The sequence below is a fragment of the Mustela lutreola genome, chromosome 11 (assembly GCF_030435805.1).
Source record: "Mustela lutreola isolate mMusLut2 chromosome 11, mMusLut2.pri, whole genome shotgun sequence".
NCBI classification, from domain to species: domain Eukaryota; kingdom Metazoa; phylum Chordata; class Mammalia; order Carnivora; family Mustelidae; genus Mustela; species Mustela lutreola.
In genome coordinates, this window is record NC_081300.1 from 28,277,325 (window position 1) to 28,294,317 (window position 16,993).

Sequence of the window (16,993 nt, forward strand, 5' to 3'; positions counted from 1 at the left end):
CCAGCACTTCTTCTAAGGCTCTCAGATGGCCCTTACCATCTGCCTTGTAGCATTAGTTCCATCTGGTTTCCTCCTCTGCATTAATAGGAGAGACTTCGGGATTATAATCTCCTTGAGGGCAAAAGCATCCAGTTACTAATCCTTGAATTTCTCCCCACCCCAGGACTGCATCAAGCCATGTGTGCGCGTGTGTGTGTGTGTGCGTGTGCGTGACCAAAGAAATGCATTTTACATCTTCCCTTGTCTTTATCACCGCCTGCCCTTGGCTTCAGTCAATCCGCACCGAGCAAAATATTGACACGAGCCTGTGCTATAATCCTAGCAAGTATTCATTCCCATCCCTGTTAATTTGTCGAGTGAAAGAGATGGGTTGCTGGAGGGTCCTTCCAAAGATACCATCCTCACCTCTGCCCACTGGCCTGCCAGTCTTTAAAACTTGCTTTATTGATTTCTCTAGCCTTCTTGAGAAAGGCTCCATGCTGTATCAAAGCCAAGTCTGTCGAAACTGTAAGTTCTCTGCACCCACACCTGAATCTGCATAATTCCCCACAGCCACAAAGGTATAAATAAAAACTTCCAACAGGACAGCGGAACGTTTGCCAACTGTGGGAAGATAAATAAATGGCCTGGGGATTTCTTGCTCCAAAGGCAGAATGGCTTGATTTCTGATTTTAATGTGGAAAAAGAGATGCTGGGAGTCTAAGATTTTTTTTCTTTCATTGCCAGAAAGTTATGGGTCACAACATTTAATTTGATTAATTCCCGGTTTCCAAGAGAAAACCTTAGGAGGAACCTTGGGAGGCCCGATAAAATAAGTATGTGCAATTGTTAAGACAGGAAAGGAAAAAAAATGACTTCCATCAGAGCCCACAAAGATTGTTTCCAGTCCCAAACATGGGTCTCCAGAGACAGCCTGGAAACCAAATTATTGTCCAATAGATGCTTACCTTTTACAACAGCTCACAGCAAAAGAAAACATATAGCTTAACATCTCTCCCACAACTCACCTTTCTAGTTTTTTTTTTTTCTTCTTTTATTCTCTCTCTCTCTCTCTCTCTGCCTTCTCCTCTCCCTGCTGTTAGCTTCCAGGTCTGAGCTCTTTTACCAATTAGATATGTATCATTGCATGAGTCACTTGACCTTCTTAGGGCTCAGTGTGCTCATCAGCAAAATGAGATGTTTCTGCTACATTGTTACGATTCTTTTACTTTGGAGTCTAGGCAAAGGCAAGCCTGCTCTGTCGGTTCCCACGCAGGGGGTCGCAGGCATGCTCTATCCTTTTTGCTAAGGTGATGACTGTGGCTGCTGCATACACAAGGAGTGAGCTAATCGGTTGGCGGGGTCCAGGTAGGGAGAATGCCATCTTTTCTGAAAGGTGCCATCAAATGGCTGGATAAAGTGGCTGGAGCCAAAGACGAATGGGGTGAGTCATAAAATTTAATACGTGGACCAGAGGGATCTGTTGTGAAATCTCATTGCACAGCTAATTAATCGGCCAACTTGGCCAATAACTTGAGAGTTTTCTTCCTACGTGTCCAATCTGCGTGTGCACGTGCATGTGTGCGTGTGTTTGCACTCAAACACGGCCTTGTGTAAACTTGAGACTTTGAGCATCTGAGACTGTCAGGTCTGGTCAGAGCTCTTCCTACCAGAGTCTCACCTGGGAAAACAGAGGGTGAGAAAGATGCAGAGGTCTTCCAGCTGGTTAGTGTGGGAGACAAGACCAGGCCAGGTGCTCATCATCCTGTTAAACCACACAGCAGCCATTAGCTAATTTATCTCTCATTTCCTCCCACAGAATGACCCAGAATTCAACTTGGATTAAGATTAAACAGACTACACTTCATCAGCTTTTTATTTTTCACTATTTTTTTTCCTGGCCTTAACTTTCTCCTCCCTTGAGTCTTCTTCCTTTTCTTCCATTTGTAGAAAATGTTCTCCGCACATTTTCTTTTGTATAGTTGGTTTTTTTTTTTTAAGATTTTATTTATTTCCTTTTGTATAGTTTTCATGTCATCTCATCTATGTGGTTAATTCCCTCATCTGGATGCTTGCTTGAAGGAGGGTTTTGTCTTATTTTTGGCTTGGGCATCCATTTCCTGCCTATGAGTAACAACAGAGACTGCCTCCCCAAATGCCCCACGGTGCCGATAAGAGGAGCTGGCAAAGGGCAAGACAGAAGCCACAAGGAGGGGTAGAGACTCAACCAGGCTCAAGGAAATCCAGCCACCTGCATGCATGGCAGGATTCTGATATCAGACAGGTGAGCTAAGGAATTCATTTCCAGCATCCATCCATCATGAGTAAACTGACTGATATCCGGGGACCCGGGATGGCTACCTTGACTCATAACAGCATTAGACTAAGAGGTAACATAGGTAAATTGACTCTTTACAGTGTTTCTCCAACATCTGATGGGAGCCTGGACAGCAATGGTTAAGATGTCTAAATATGAGGTCAAAGCATGCAAAAATTATTCTGTGGTCTGAACAGGAAGAACATAACTCACACCAGAGACCCCTTCCACCAGCTAAGAAGTTGGCTTTGAGAGCACGTGGCATCGTTCTAACTATGTGTTGTCAAACTTGGACAGGTTTGCTCTTCGGGGACTCTGCAGCCTGTTGGGCTACGAGAAGTGGTGATGTCTGGTGAGAGAGGTGCACATGAGCCCCCATCAGGCTTCTTCCAACTTTGGGAGTCTGTGGATGGCACCTTCCCACTAGCTACCATTATTTGGTGCCAGGCAAGCATTTTTATAAATGGAGAATTAGCAGATGGTATCCATTTAGAAAATAGGTCAGAAGAGCCACTGCCTTCTGAAACAAACAAACAAAGCAAAAGGAGTAAAACGCAGAAAAATGGTGAAGAGCCTTTGTGACTTCTAAGCTCTAGGTGTGTTGTAAGGGGGCTAACAAGACAGTGCATCGCTCTGCAGGGCAGGGGGCTTGGCGAATGGATGCTTTTCCAAGCAGGAAAGAAGAAATGGAGCATGCCGCTAAATGAGGGCTCTAATTTCTGTCTCCATAATGGTAATGACTTCCATCAGCTCTGATCTCAGGCAATGCTCAAAGTCCTCCCCTGACTTAGCTCCTAAATCTGGTCCTCAATGGGCTAAAGGGTGACATCTCTATATAAGTTGTATCTATTTCGGAGACGACTAGCTCCTGTGAAAAAGGACCCTGGGATGCTAAGGGAGTGAATCCAGAGTGGAGAAGGAAAGAGACGGAGGGAGAGAAGCTGTGAGAAGCTGGGAGGAAATGATGCTTTTTTTTTTTTCCCCAAGCAGGACCCTCAGTATCATTCATGGAAGCGACACCTTGACTGAGGTAAAGTCTCTGGAAGGTCTCTCAGACCTTCAGCCTCACACCTTTGAATGGGATGTAGTGCTCTCTGGAGCGTATCAGAAATAGAGGGAACATTTAGAATAGAGGCGAGGAGAGGCCAAAGTTTGGAAGGGAGGTGAATGACTGAGAATCTGATCTGCTCCACTAAGACATTCAACAAGATGTGCAGGGACAACAGACACAGTCATGTAGACAAAGAAGCCACCAACGACTGTGAGTCATTAAAATGTTGAAGAGAGAATTAACTCCGTAACACAGAGGTACGCACCAAGCAGTGGCGAGAATAACTACCAGAAGCTCAGGGCAGTAAGAACACAGACGGAAGCCTGTCCATGTCAATGTTTCCAGGGGGATGGCTAGAAAAAGTTGGGCCCTAAGGGGTCCTTTTACACTGGTTGGGCATTGAATAAAGGGATGTCGTCTTTCCTTAATGACTCTCTCTGCAATCATCACATCATCGCTGTGCAGCTGCCTTAGGGAGAGGCTTGTAATTGGAGAATGGTTGGGTATCTGAGAGGAAAGGCTATGGTGGGATGTACGAGCACCCAGCCAAGGACCAGGACCTGTGTGTTCTAGACTTGGCGCAGCTACTCGGTGGCACATGGTCAACTGCAGTGCGGTGACCAAAGCCCCAGGCCTGTTACCATCCGAAGCCATGGCTTTCTAAACCTGAGCGGGTCACTTGATCTCTGAGCCTCAGTGTCCCAGTGTGTAAAACAGGAATGAAAATACCTCTCCCTTCTAAGATTGTGGGGTACGTGTTATGAAGAAAGGTATGTAAAATGGTTTTAAGAACTGAAACATACTATACAAAGAGGTCTGGCCCAGGCCTGTTGGTTACAGGTGGTAGACAGTTCCACAAAGAAACAGAACGTCATGCTAAGGGCCCATATAACAGAGTTAGGCCTCATACCCAATTCTTAGGCTGAATCCACCTTATTTTTTTTTTTTAAAGATTATTTACTTATTTATTTGACAGACAGAGATCACAGGTAAGCAGAGAGGCAAGCAGAGAGAGAGGAGGAAGCAGGCTCCCTGCTGAGCAGAGAGCCCGATGTGGGGCTCGATCCCAGGACCCTGGGATCATGACCTGAGCCGAAGGCAGAGGCTTTAACCCACTGAGCCACCCAGGCGCCCCGAATCCACCTTTCTTTTAGGACACTGTCATGATGCTTGTTTCTTTCCTCCTGATATGGCCAGATGAAGAACTGTTAAGAAGATGGGGAGAAGAAAGGGAATTTTGAAGAAAGCAATGGCCACCACAGGAGCGCCAACCCCGAGAGAGCTGTACGGCGAGAGGGCGGGCACCTTCTGAGACGGCGCACAGGGCTCAGAGAGGGATCTCTAGCTGGGAACTCTCGTGAACTGAACCAGCACCCAGAAATCCAGTCCAACCACAGAGAAAATCTCGGTAACACTGCCAAGAAACCTGACAAGACACAACGGGTAGAGGTTTCAGCCTCTGAGATCTCGCTTCTCAGGTCTGGTAAGTTAGGATCCCTGCTTCTAGGTTCTGAACATTAGCATGCCACCATTCCTTTTTTAGCTAAATAGTGCCAAGAAAGTACAAAAAGTAAGAAGACCCTCTGTGCATGGCTGGTTTTGGACCCAAGCTTCAAGGTCACTATACTGGATAAGAAAGCAACAGCTTTTCTCACCTAAAAGTTTAATCTGGTCACTCCTGTCCAAGGGGGCTTAACTTGGGCTTTGCATAGCAAACAAGTCCCTTCAACAAAGTCTGATGACGAGAAACAGGGATACCTGGGTGAGAACACCCTCTCTGGGCAAACCTGAAGTGTGGGACATTTATCACCTTCTGCAGGAAACATCACTGCTAATTGGTCTCTTCATTAGACAAGGAGAACATTAACCACTATAGCAACTCACAAGCTAGCGGCAGTTTGGGGCAATCCTTAAGTGCTTTCTAACTCATAATCATATTTCTTCTGAAGTCTGCTGGCCTAGAAAAATGACTCTAATTCCTCATGAATACACTGCCCTCGCCCTCACTAATGGTGGACTCCTCCAGAAGGAAGATGGCGAGCAAAGGGTGCCCATCACCAAGAGAAGAGACAGGTGAACCAGCGATGATGCGACTTTTAAAACCAGGCTGTGGCCAGAATGCTTTGTATTATCCGGGGGTAGCGGGTAGCAGGAGAAATGCTTTTAGCTTCTGCAGCTCCTAGGAAAGGAGCGTCTACTCTTTTCCTCACAGACAACTGTTCTGTTCTCTAAGATTCTTATCACTTAGCGACGTGTGGACAGGGACCAAGGGATACTTAGGCAGAAGTGTCAGGCTTTGATGGCAAGAAAGGTCTGTGTGGGTGGAAAAGTTAGCAGGAAATCCTGCCAGCAACTGACAAGGAATGAGCTCTTTCTAGTAGCAACCAGTACTTCAAGTTTAGAGATTAGTGGGCAAAATCCCATTCCCAGCAGTCATGCCAAGAGACACAGCAGTAGGTTCCCATGGGGGACAGGAGGCGTGTAGCACCCTTCGGCCAGGCTCCCTCCCCTTCCTGCAGGGAAATCATGAGCCAGGGCTTCACTCTGGGGGTCTGTCCAGGGCAGCTTAGCAAATGCCCACAGACAAAGACAGGACAAGAGAGCCTGGGGCAATGGCTCCCTCATTAGCTACCCTGGAGGCTTCACTGGTCAGTAGGTTCTCCCTGGGATGTGAGACTTCTGGAGGTGGCATGCCAGAAGGAAGCAATAGTACTCCTACCCAGCTTTGACCTTCTTGGGATCTTGTTGGCATTTTGGAATGAGTTTCAGAGGTTTTACCCAACTAGCAAGCTGCACCATCAGATCAGACGAGGACCTAAGACCAGCATCTTTAATAAAAAGCATAAATGTAGTGGGTGTGGTTGGTGTCCACGTAGCTCCTGGGGGTGTCTCTGGGCGCACGGTTCCCAGACAATGACTCTGAGAGAGGAAAGACCGCGCATGCCGAATAAAAAATGTATCAAATGTGCAAGGATGCCCATTTTCACTTGGTTCCTACCCCTCTGCAAACCAGTGCATGCAATGTGCCCGCGATGGCAGCCCCCGGAGAAGCAAAGACCAGAGATTAAGTAATAAGAAAGCCCAAGCCTGTGGAGCAACATGGCCTTACCTGGAGACAGGGAAGACTCGTAGGAGCTTCTCTCCTTGCGATTCATCTTGAAGGCCTGGATGTCCTTTTCCCTGTATGTCCCAAAGCCCTCGTAGCTCCTCCTTTTACTCCCGCTCACGTCACTGTCCCACTTGTCATTCGAAGGGTTCATGTCACTGAACACGTCCAGGCTCTCAGGTCTGGTGCCGCCGCCGTCGCCACCGCCACCGGAGTACCTTTTCGGGCACGAGTCCGCAGGCTCGCCACCCAAGTCGCCTTTGTCCTTGGCCTGGGTCCAATGCTGCGCATCAGAAAGTGACAGTGTAGACAGGGTGTCCACCTCAAAGTTGTTCTTGGAAGCTTTGTGGCCGGCTTCACTGTGCTGGTGCTTCTGCTTCTCTTTCGGCTTATTCTTCTCGCCCACCAATGGGAGCTCCTTGTCCGCACCGCCCAGCCGCTCGCTCAGGATGTGGCTGGAGAAGCTCGTGGCTTTGCCCGCGAAGAGACCGCTCATGTCATGGGTCCCCAAGATCCGGTCTTCCTTGTGCTTATGCTTGTGTTTGTGTTTTCTCTTGTGGAGCCGACCGCTGGCCAGCCCGGCGCCGCCCGCCTTGGGAGGGTTCAGGGCCGGCTGCCTGTCCCCGAGGCCGATGCCGACAGGCCCCTGCAGGTGGACTCCGTGCTTTGCTTTATGCTTCGCTGTCCCAGACATCTTCACGTGGGAGCTCGTGTGGAACTGAGGAGGCGGCACCGTTGGCCTCATGAACGGGGACGCGGCTCCGAGTGTGTGCGAGAGGTACAAGGGAGCTGGGTACTGACTGTAATAACCCAGGTTCATCATAGGCATTGATGTGTAAGGCATTCCATAGGGTGCATAGTAACTTCCACTGGGAATAGGGTAGCTGAACCCTTGTAAAAAAGGCACCTTTGTCATGGTGTCATTGGTTTTTGCGGGCCTACCACGCTTCTTCTTGGACTTCAGGTCTGAGGTCCTGCGAAGATAGAGCAAGGGGTCATACTGGATATATGGCACCGGGTAGTAGTGATCAAAATTAATCCGGAAAATGCTGGGGTACGGATTCTCGTGGTAGAAGGTGTAAGTCCGGTGGGAGATCCTGAACACCTGGAACTTGGTGACGAGCTCCTCCAGGTCCGCCAGAAACTGCAGGTCGTCACGGTTCTGCAGGCTTTTCCGCTTCCTCTTGTGCTTTGGCTTCTTGAGGCTCTCGTGGGCCAGAAAGTTGTCCACCATGAGATGCTTCTGCCGGTGGCCGTGCCGGGTCTTCGTGCTGGTGTCGGACGGAAGGGTCTCCGGGTTGTCCAGGGAGCAGAAATCAAAGGAGTACCTCCGTCGGGATTCCGAACTCTTCTCCGCTTGGTCAGACGTGCTGTTGTTGTCTGTCCCGATGCCGCTGTCGCTCGGGATCGTCTCCTCGCTGTGCGACTCGCTCACAGGGGACAGGGTAATTTCCTTGAGTGACCCGATCTCGCAAAGGTGGGAAGGCGAGTTGGCCATCAGCCTGGGCGGGGACAGCTTCCAGGCTCCACTGTGGATTCCCTTCTGGGTTTTGGTTGGAAGAGCACTGATGGGCTGGAGATTTGGCATAGTTTTCAACTCTGAAAAATTGGTTTCGGTGCTGGCGGGGCTCAGGTTGCCATTGGACCCACCCAACTGCGTCGAAAGTGGGTGCATAGCTGCTGGTGAAGACGCCACAAGTGACTGAAAGTTGGAAGGCACGGCTGGAACGTCCGGCTGGCTAGAAACAGGCCTGGGGTGCTTGATGGCTGTTTTGGGTTCCTCGGATGGGGGTGGCAGCTCTGCTCTTGGCTTCCTGCCCCGCTTCTTGCCGATGTAGATGGTTCCCCTCTTGCTGACGTTGATCTGTTTGCCCAGTTTGCTCTCAATGGCCGCTGCCCCCGGGCTGGTCTCCGGGGGAGCTTTGGCCTTCAGAGCAATGTTGCTGGAGCAGGATAAGATCTGGTTCAAGATATTTTTCCTCTTGAGTGTTTTCATCTTGTTGATGGTCTTGATGGTCTTCTTATCCAGTACCCCAAGCTTTCCAACTTTTTTGTGAAATTTCATCTCGCTCATGGGCTTGTCCTCTCCTGGCACCAGCTGGGCCAACTTAGCTAAGCTGCGTCGTCTCTTTCTTTTCTTCGTGCCGGGGAACTCCCGGCTGATGGGACTGACCGGACTGGTGGAAGTCCCCTCGTGAATCGTCTCCACCGTGAGCAAAGGCTGCTTCTTTGGCCGCCCCCGCTTCTTCTTGACGGGCGTGATCACAGTAAGACTGTCTGTGTTGGTGTACAGAGGGCTGGACGGGGTGATGGGGTAGGCGGACGGCGGTTCCACCATCAGTTTATCGGACGTGGCCATGACTGCCTCCCGGAGCATACTGGTGGGCTTTGGTTTGCTGCACGTCCACCTCCGTTTTGCAGCAAATTTGGGATGCTGGATTTCTGGCAGCTTTCTGGAGGGAGAGTGGTCCGTGCATGTTGGAGGCGTCATGATCATGGGGGGCTTTCGCTGCTTGGTCACGCCTCCAGGCATGACTTTCTCAGCACTGCCGCCCGCTTCAAGGCCAGTTGAGGGGGACTCATTCTCTATCATTTTACTCAGTTTAGGGACCCGGGGATCTTTCTTATTTCCCTCAGTGTTGGCAAGTATCCTGTTAACCACTTCACTGCTCATGGTGATTCCGGAAGCCAGGGCTTTCTCTGGCTTGATCTTTTCCACCACCGCTTTGATGGACTGCCTCTTTTTCCTCTTATGGCTGGTTGGATCTAGACAGGGTGCCTTGATAGGGATAGTAATCCGGACATGGCTTGAGTCATTTTCAGGATTACTGACAGAACTCGAGTTCTGCCTGGCTGGTGATGCCTCGTGGGCATTGTCTGCAGGGTAGCCTTCCCTTTTCCCTTCCGTATTGTCGAATGCCTTCTGGGCATTCTTGACCCAGTCCAGGTCTGGGTTGGATATGGTTTGACTTATCACATCTTTTTTACTGGACTTTTTCTTGCTGCCTATAGCAGGTGGTTCTGGGGGCTCCTTTGTGACTCCTCCATCCTGATCGACCAAGGGCTGCAGCCCGCTGCACTCACCAGAGCTGCTGGGCGGGGCTGGCGAGCCGTGGCTGCCTGGGGAAGGGACCACACCTCCCAAGAGCAGATCTTTGCTGCTGGTGGACAGCTGGCTCCACGTGCTCCCTGCACTGCCTTTCTTACCCTGCGCCTTCGCAAAGGAAGCCACGGGCTCAAGAGCGGGCATCTTGCTGGTGCTTGCAGTTTCTCTGCCAGACTCCGGACTGATGAAGCAATTCTGAGTGGCGAGTCCACTGTCAGAGTTGGTGGACCAGTCCATGTGGTTCTGGCTGCTGCTTTTTTGCTGGTGCTTTGGTTTTAAGGTGTCACTGGTGACGTCCTGTGGGAGGCCTGGGTCATAGTGGAGACTTGAGTGTTTCTGTGGCCGCTCGTAAGCCTAAGGGCAGGGGGTAGGGAAGGAGAGAGAGAGACAAAGATGAGCATGTCAGAGCCACTTAAAATTCAACGTCAAGAGGCTTACTTATTTGAAAGTTAGAAACAGCTATCTATAATTCCAGAATGCTTCTGGAGGTTTTCTCATTTGCAGAAGTAAAAACAGGTGGCACTCATTCGGAACATTAGTAAGGAGGCTGTCTTCACCGTCCCCCGTTGCCTCCAACAGGAACTTTTACCGATCCTAGTTGAATGCAATCTTGGAGTAAGAGCTGTTTAGGCAGAGAACAGGCCCCGCATGTCACTTAGGCCAGTGCCAGACCGGATGCACGCAAGAGCTGAAACCTGTATAATGCACAGTTCTGTCCATGGTGGCGGGGCCCAGGAGAGACTGAACTTCCCGACTCCCTGGTTCCTTTACCTAACTCAAGCTGCCTCTGATTTCTGTCCCTACTTCCCATCCAGCTCACGTCCTTCCTTCGCTTTCTCCTACGGAAGTTCATTTCTGTTTGCACTTTACCCTGGGGTTGAGCATCTGTGTGCTCCAACAAGTAGCTCCCTGAGAGCCACTGCAACAAGGGAAAACAGCACGAGCTAAAGGATTGAGGGGGGTAGGTCTGAAGAATGTGTGGGGCCAAGGGGGTTGGTCAAAGACATGGAGAAAAAGAAATGAAGCAGGAAAGAAACGGGGGTAAGAGACCTTCAATCCTTCTGACTCTAGGAGTGGTGCAGTGTTTGGGAGGTAGCCCTCTGAGGCATCCTGATGCCCAGGCTGGGCACTGACACCAATCTTGAGGAAACTCTTGGGAAGTCTCAAAAGGAACCTTGAGTCTCCTGGATGACTGTGCCAAAAAAAAAAAAAAAAAAAAAAAAAGCAGTCATTCAAGATCACACCTTTGAACTTTGTCAGCTGTGCTTTCCCTATGTGAATTCTAAAGGAAAGTCTCCAGACTCTGGTACCTTCCTTAGGACTGACTCTTCAGTTGGGAAAAGCAGAACCTGTAGACACCCAACATAAACCAGTGTCTACAAAATCACAAAGGCGGTGGACAGTGAACACATCATTTTGAGACATTAAAACTTATTTTTAAAAGATTTATATCTTCATTTTAGAGAGAGAGAGACAGAGCGAGCATGAGTGGGAGGAGCAGAGGGACATGGAGAGAGAAACTCAAGCTGACTTCCTCTTGAGTGCGGACCCGATGCAGGGCTTAAATCCCACAACCCTGAGTAACTGACTGAGCCACCCAGGTGCCCCAAGACATTAACATTTTTTAATGTACATATGCTAACATTATTTCAGATAGATTTTAAGCCATGCTACCAGTACAAAGAAGCATTCCTCAAAGTTTACTTTAAGTCCTGTTTTATACCCATAAGTAGTAAACATATAGGATGCATTATCCGAAGATTTGTTAAAGAAGGGAAAATACTAGTAAACTGAAGAAAGCTATGGATAATATCTCCACTTAGAAGTAAATGATGCTTGGCTTAGTGGATTTGGGAACTTTTCACCTGTAACATGTGTCTGTCTTTATCTACATATCTATCCATGTATCTATCAGCTATCGATACCAATCTACTTGCTATTGATGCCCTAGCATTTATATTTCATTAGAAAATATTTCTCATAGTCCCTGTTAAGAATCAAAACATAGATGCCAGAAAGAATGATGGGTAAAATTCAACACAGTAAAGCAAGTAGGGTTTCCTTCACACTAGTGTTTGGAAACCCTAGTTTTATTTTCTGCCTCCCTGATTTTGAGAAATATTGTTTATACTTCTAGTATTGGACTCTGTTTGTTAAGTATCTTGAGAGAATCTCCCCCAAGCTAAGCCCAGGAGAAAATTTAGACAAAAAAATGTATTTCCTTTTTCCCTCCTCTTGCAATGGTTGGTGGACACCACCATCACCACCATCTAGAGAACTAATTCTGCCACGTAATTTGTCTGCTAGGAATTACTGCTGGGCACATAGCCTGCTGTCCCCTTTTCAGAAAACAAAAACAAAAACAAAACAAAAACAAAAAAAAATCCAAAAAACTAAAAACCAAAAGCCAAAAAACAAACCCAGAAATCTTATTCATGGCGTAAAATATTGAATGCCACTTATCTTTTATGAATTAGGACTTTGCCGATTTGTCATTTGTGCTTTAGATTTGAGTTGGCACGAGGTGTATACTCACAGGATGACAAGTCTACAAAAGGCTTGGAAACAAAATGTCCTACTCTTTAGGGCAACAGTATAATTGGCTAACTCATACTAGAATATTTTTGAGAGTTAGTGGTGGCACTTATTAAACATTGCCATGGGACAAAAAAAAAATCTGACTTACTCTTTTGGCCCCCAGCAAAGCAGTACTTGCAGCCACCCTGCCTCCCCTACTCCCTCTCCCCACTCTTCCTTCCCCACTGCTCTAGATCTACATCTTTCCTAAGTCTACACAAGGGCTTCCTAGTGAACCTGGAATTCTTGGTCCCTGATGATCACCAGTTTCTCTTTTTTTCTTATTGCTCCATCTTCTCGTTCTTGGTGCCTACCAGAATCCTTAATTAACCCTTTATGTTCAATTCCCAGCTCAATCGTAGGGAAGCCCCTGCCTTACCGACATACTCCTTACAGAAGTTTTTATGAAACCCTGCAGGTCATCTTTGTTGGACTTTTATCTTAGTTTTAATTTTGTATTTGATTTGTTCATTAGTTGAATTAATACTGGTTTCCCTTTCTAGCCTGTATACACCATCACCGAAGTACCTGGCACCGCACCTGGCAAACAGTAGGCACTCAACAAACGTTTATTGAATAAACTAAGAAACACGCATTTTGCGATGGGTATTTCACTTTGTCAACTGTGAGATTAATGACCTATATATTACAACATACTGTCTGCAGACAGAGTTACCTCCTCCAGACTATTCGTATGTCATTCCTTCTGCATGCACCAGTGTCTCTCCCAAAGACAAACATCCCAATCCTCCTAATGTTATATGCCATTTATTTGTGCATTTTTCTGTCTCCCTCTCCCAGACTGTAAGAACTTTGAGGTCAGAGACTCCTTTATCTTCTTATCCCCTGTGCCCACAACAAAGCAAACCACGCAGAAAGTTCCCAATAAACTTTTGTTGAGTGAATAAACAAAATCATGTCGGAGATGCCTATTACCATGACAAAATATGTGGCTGCCTGCAGAGGAGAATAAACTGCCAATCATTTGTTATAATGGCTCATAAGGAAACTGGAGCACTCAAATGCATTAGGTAATGAACCAAAAAATCCTTCCCCTGTACGGAAGGACTAAAGGCACTTGCAAGGTAACTCCTCTTCGGGGCAGTTTTTACTGTTCATTCTCCCTCATCTCCTGTTAATTATTTCACTTCCCCATGAACTCTGCCTTTGGGGAAGGCCACGTGACCGACAGGGGGTGGATTTCCCTGAGACACGTTGAAAGGTGGGGCCTGCTCACTTATACCCAGGGCAGACCGGCTGTAAGTAATGCAGTTAAGTGTGTCTGGTTCCCAGTGCCTCCATCAGGGACACTGCCGGATCTCATTGTTTCTACCATTTCAGCGGCAATTTGCCCTGCTGGGAGAGTTCCACAATCAAAGAGCAGAGAGGACAAAAGGAAAGCACAACAAAGGATCAGGATTAATGGGGGGAAATGGTGCTTTCCGCCCTGCACTGAGATGGGCTGCAGAGAAGGGGCAAGGGGGACTGAGAAGGAGTACTCTCTAAGGGGTCCAGGAGAACATGGCTTTTCTCCAACCTCGGCTGATGGCTATATCCCGTTGCATTTCACGGAAATCCCACTTCTTCATCTGTCAGCCATGACATATTATATACACAATGGTGAAGCTGTCAGTTCCAATATGTCCTTCACTGAGAACGGAGCACTTACTCCACAGAGACAGGGATGGACACGGCAAAGCAGGCCCCTCGCTCAATGCTGGCACGGAAGGGGAGGGGGGCATGGAGGCTCCCCCTCCTGCCCTGCCAGTGCTCTGGGATAGCGCTCCATGGGGGTCATGGACTGGGGGCTTTATTGACCCATTTAATTCCCCTTTCCATTTTCCCCTTAGATTCTGCATTTTTCTGGAAGTAAGACCTGAATCTTTAAAGGCCTCCATACTACCCTCTGTCCACAGCAAGGGCGTTGCCTAAGATGGTTACCAAATAAGGGAGGGCCTGATGACATTCTACTTTGGGCCAATTATTTTTGTGGAAAACTTCTAGTATCAACTAAGCCCAGTGTTATCTCTTGGCTGTTCCCACACCCCCAGAACTGTTGTGAAACACACAGTCGTTTCTTTTAAAAGATTTTATTTATTTATTTGAGATAGAGGGAATGAGAGAGAGAGAGAGAGAGCATGTTTGAACGCGCTCCCCGCACAGGAGCAGGGGGAGGGGCAGAGGGAGAGGGAGAAGCAGCCTCCCTGCTGAGCGGGGAGCCTGAGGCAGGGCTTGATCCCCTGACTCTGGGATCATGACCTGAGCTGAAGGCAGAGGCTTAACTGACTGGGAATCACTCAGGTGCTCCCACACAGTCATTTTGAAGGTGTGGCTTACTTTTACAAGAACAATACTTTCCATGCCCATGGAGCCTAGATGCCAAATGTTCATCAGTGAACCACCATTTTGAAAACTAAACATATTTCCTTCCTAAAGGATGTGTTTATGGAAGCAAGTTCTTCTGGAATGTGAAGAATTATTTTGTAAAGTAGGTAACTATCCCCTTCCCTATAACCAATGTATCATAAATCATATACATTTAAATTTTGTACAAGTTAGATTTCTTTTGAAAAACACTTGATTTTTGTCTACTTTTGAAAAAAAAAAGCATTAGATCGCTGCATAAAAGCTTGAAAAATCCATAAAAATGGGAAGAAAATGAGTCACCCAGCCTTATCTATGGCTTATCTAAAGTAAGGGTTGTTGCAATGAGAGAAGAGGGCTATTTGGGTCTGAGAAAAATCATATAACTCATCAAAAATCAAGCATGACTTTGTGGGAGATAAACCACTCTTTTGGGTTAGCTGTGTTTGTGCTACTTTCTGCTGACACTGATAATTTAAATTTACTGTTTGTGAGATATTTTGCTTTACAAGAGTAGGAAAATATGCCTGGGTATGAAGAAACGAGGGGAGCTTTTGCTCTTAATTTGGCAACCGGTGCTTCTCAAGATGCGATCCTGGGTCACTGTATCAGAGCCACCTAAGGTACTGGTTATTCATACAGATTTTGGGCCCCACTGCCGATCTATTCATTGGGATCTTCTAGGGTGGGATCAAGGAATGTGCACTTTAAACATGCTCTTCAGATAATTGCAATGCATAATGAAGTTTTAAGAGCACTGATCTAATGTTTGAATACTGTAATTCCTCTGGGGTGGGGCCCTTCTGTGGTTGCTATGACATTTGCAGCACTTTTTGGTGGTAAATATGCAGAACAAACCACCACAGGCCTGTTAGGATATGCAATCTGGCACCATTGAGCATTCTTGTTTTGCTCTCTGAACTCTTTGTAATTTACACAGTAAGAAATTCTAACATGGTACCCTCTTTAGGCATTCAAGTCCACTGCAAGGTGAGATGGGCAGAAAAGTCAACCATATGGGTCGATGAGAGTATTGTCTTCCCAGAAAGAATTTGGAATGCAGATGCTCATGACTCCCACTCTGGGATTTCTCTATCCCCAACTCATGCAGGCCAATCCCCAGAGCCCTAGGGTATCCTGGCATTTATCTCTGAGGCTTGAAGCAAGTGCTCAAGCCTGAGCAAGAACTGAGTGTGGGAGACAAGGGGAATGTACCAGAAATTGTATGATGAAAGGTCCCCAATCCTGGCTGTACGTTAGACTTATCCAGGAAGCTTTATAAAGAGAACACCATGCCTGGGATCTGACCCAGACCAATTAAATCAGGATTTTAGAAATGGGGTCTGAACAGTAGTACTTTTTTCAAAGCTCTTGGCCATCCCAATGAGCAGACAAAGTCGAGAACCACTGGATTATATCAAAGACAGGGGGTCTGGGTTAGGGACTAGAGAGGTTCTGATATTATCAGATGTTCCAGTTCAGTGGTTTTCAAATGGACTAGGACTCCACAGAGTCCTAGGATTTTGTGGAACTTTCCTGAACTACAGCCAGTGGATGGGGCAGGAGAGATGCATCACATCATTCTTTTAACACCCAAATAAACAGAGCAGCCTTGCAAAGGATTTCATTTAAGAGGGTAGGGGTGGGGAGAGATGGTTCTGTCATGTAGAGACTTTGAAGATGACTCTTTTTATTTATTTATTTATTTAAAGATTTTATTTATTTATTTGACAGGCAGAGATCACAAGTAAGCAGAGAGGCAGGCAGATAGAGAGAGAGGTGGAAGCAGGCTCCCTGCTGAGCAGAAAGTCTGACGCGGGGCTCGATCCCAGGATCCTGCTATCATGACCTGAACCAAAGGCAGAGGCTTTAACCCATTGAGCCACCCAGGCGCCCCTGAAGATGACTCTCTAGGCTCATGAACAGAAAATGCCTATATTAGCTTCCATTGAACTTGACCCCAGAAGATCTCTCCTCAGTCCAGTTCATTCCTATATTTGCTAATGGTAGGTATAGAAGAATGCCACTAAGTACCTTATTTGAACTAAGGCCTAATGATCCTTTGATTCTGTGGGAGTTATGGACTGAATGTTTATGTCCCTCCAAAATTCATATGTCGGAAACCCTAAACCCCAAAGTGATGGTATTAGGAAGTGGGGCCCCTGGGAATATGATGTAATTAGGTAATGAGGTAGAGCTTTCATGAATGGGATTAATGCTCTTATATTAAAAGATACCCCACAAAGCTCTTTTGTTCTTCACTATGTGAGCACACAGAGAGTAGAGGGCCATCTATAAACCAGGAAGCAGGCTCTCACCAGATGCTGCATCTGCCAACCTTGATCTTGGACTTTCTAGCCACCAGAACCATGATATATTAATTTCTGTTTATAAACCACCCACTCATGGTATTTTGTTATAGCAGCCTGAACAGAAGCACTACCCAGCTCCTAAACAGACCTAAAATTTCCAGTTATACATATAAAGTGAATG

The 16,993-nt window shown here is 47.2% G+C and overlaps 1 protein-coding gene across 3 annotated transcripts in view; it reads right to left on the reverse strand.

Moving 5' to 3' along the window:
- SETBP1 (SET binding protein 1) overlaps positions 1-16,993 on the reverse strand; it is a 363,307-nt gene that overhangs the window by 96,999 nt on the left and 249,315 nt on the right. For all 3 annotated transcript variants that reach the window (XM_059139956.1, XM_059139957.1, XM_059139958.1), the window contains one exon: positions 6,457-9,913. In XM_059139956.1, coding sequence (XP_058995939.1) covers positions 6,457-9,913 — 3,457 coding nt within the window. The remainder of the gene's footprint in view (positions 1-6,456; positions 9,914-16,993) is intronic.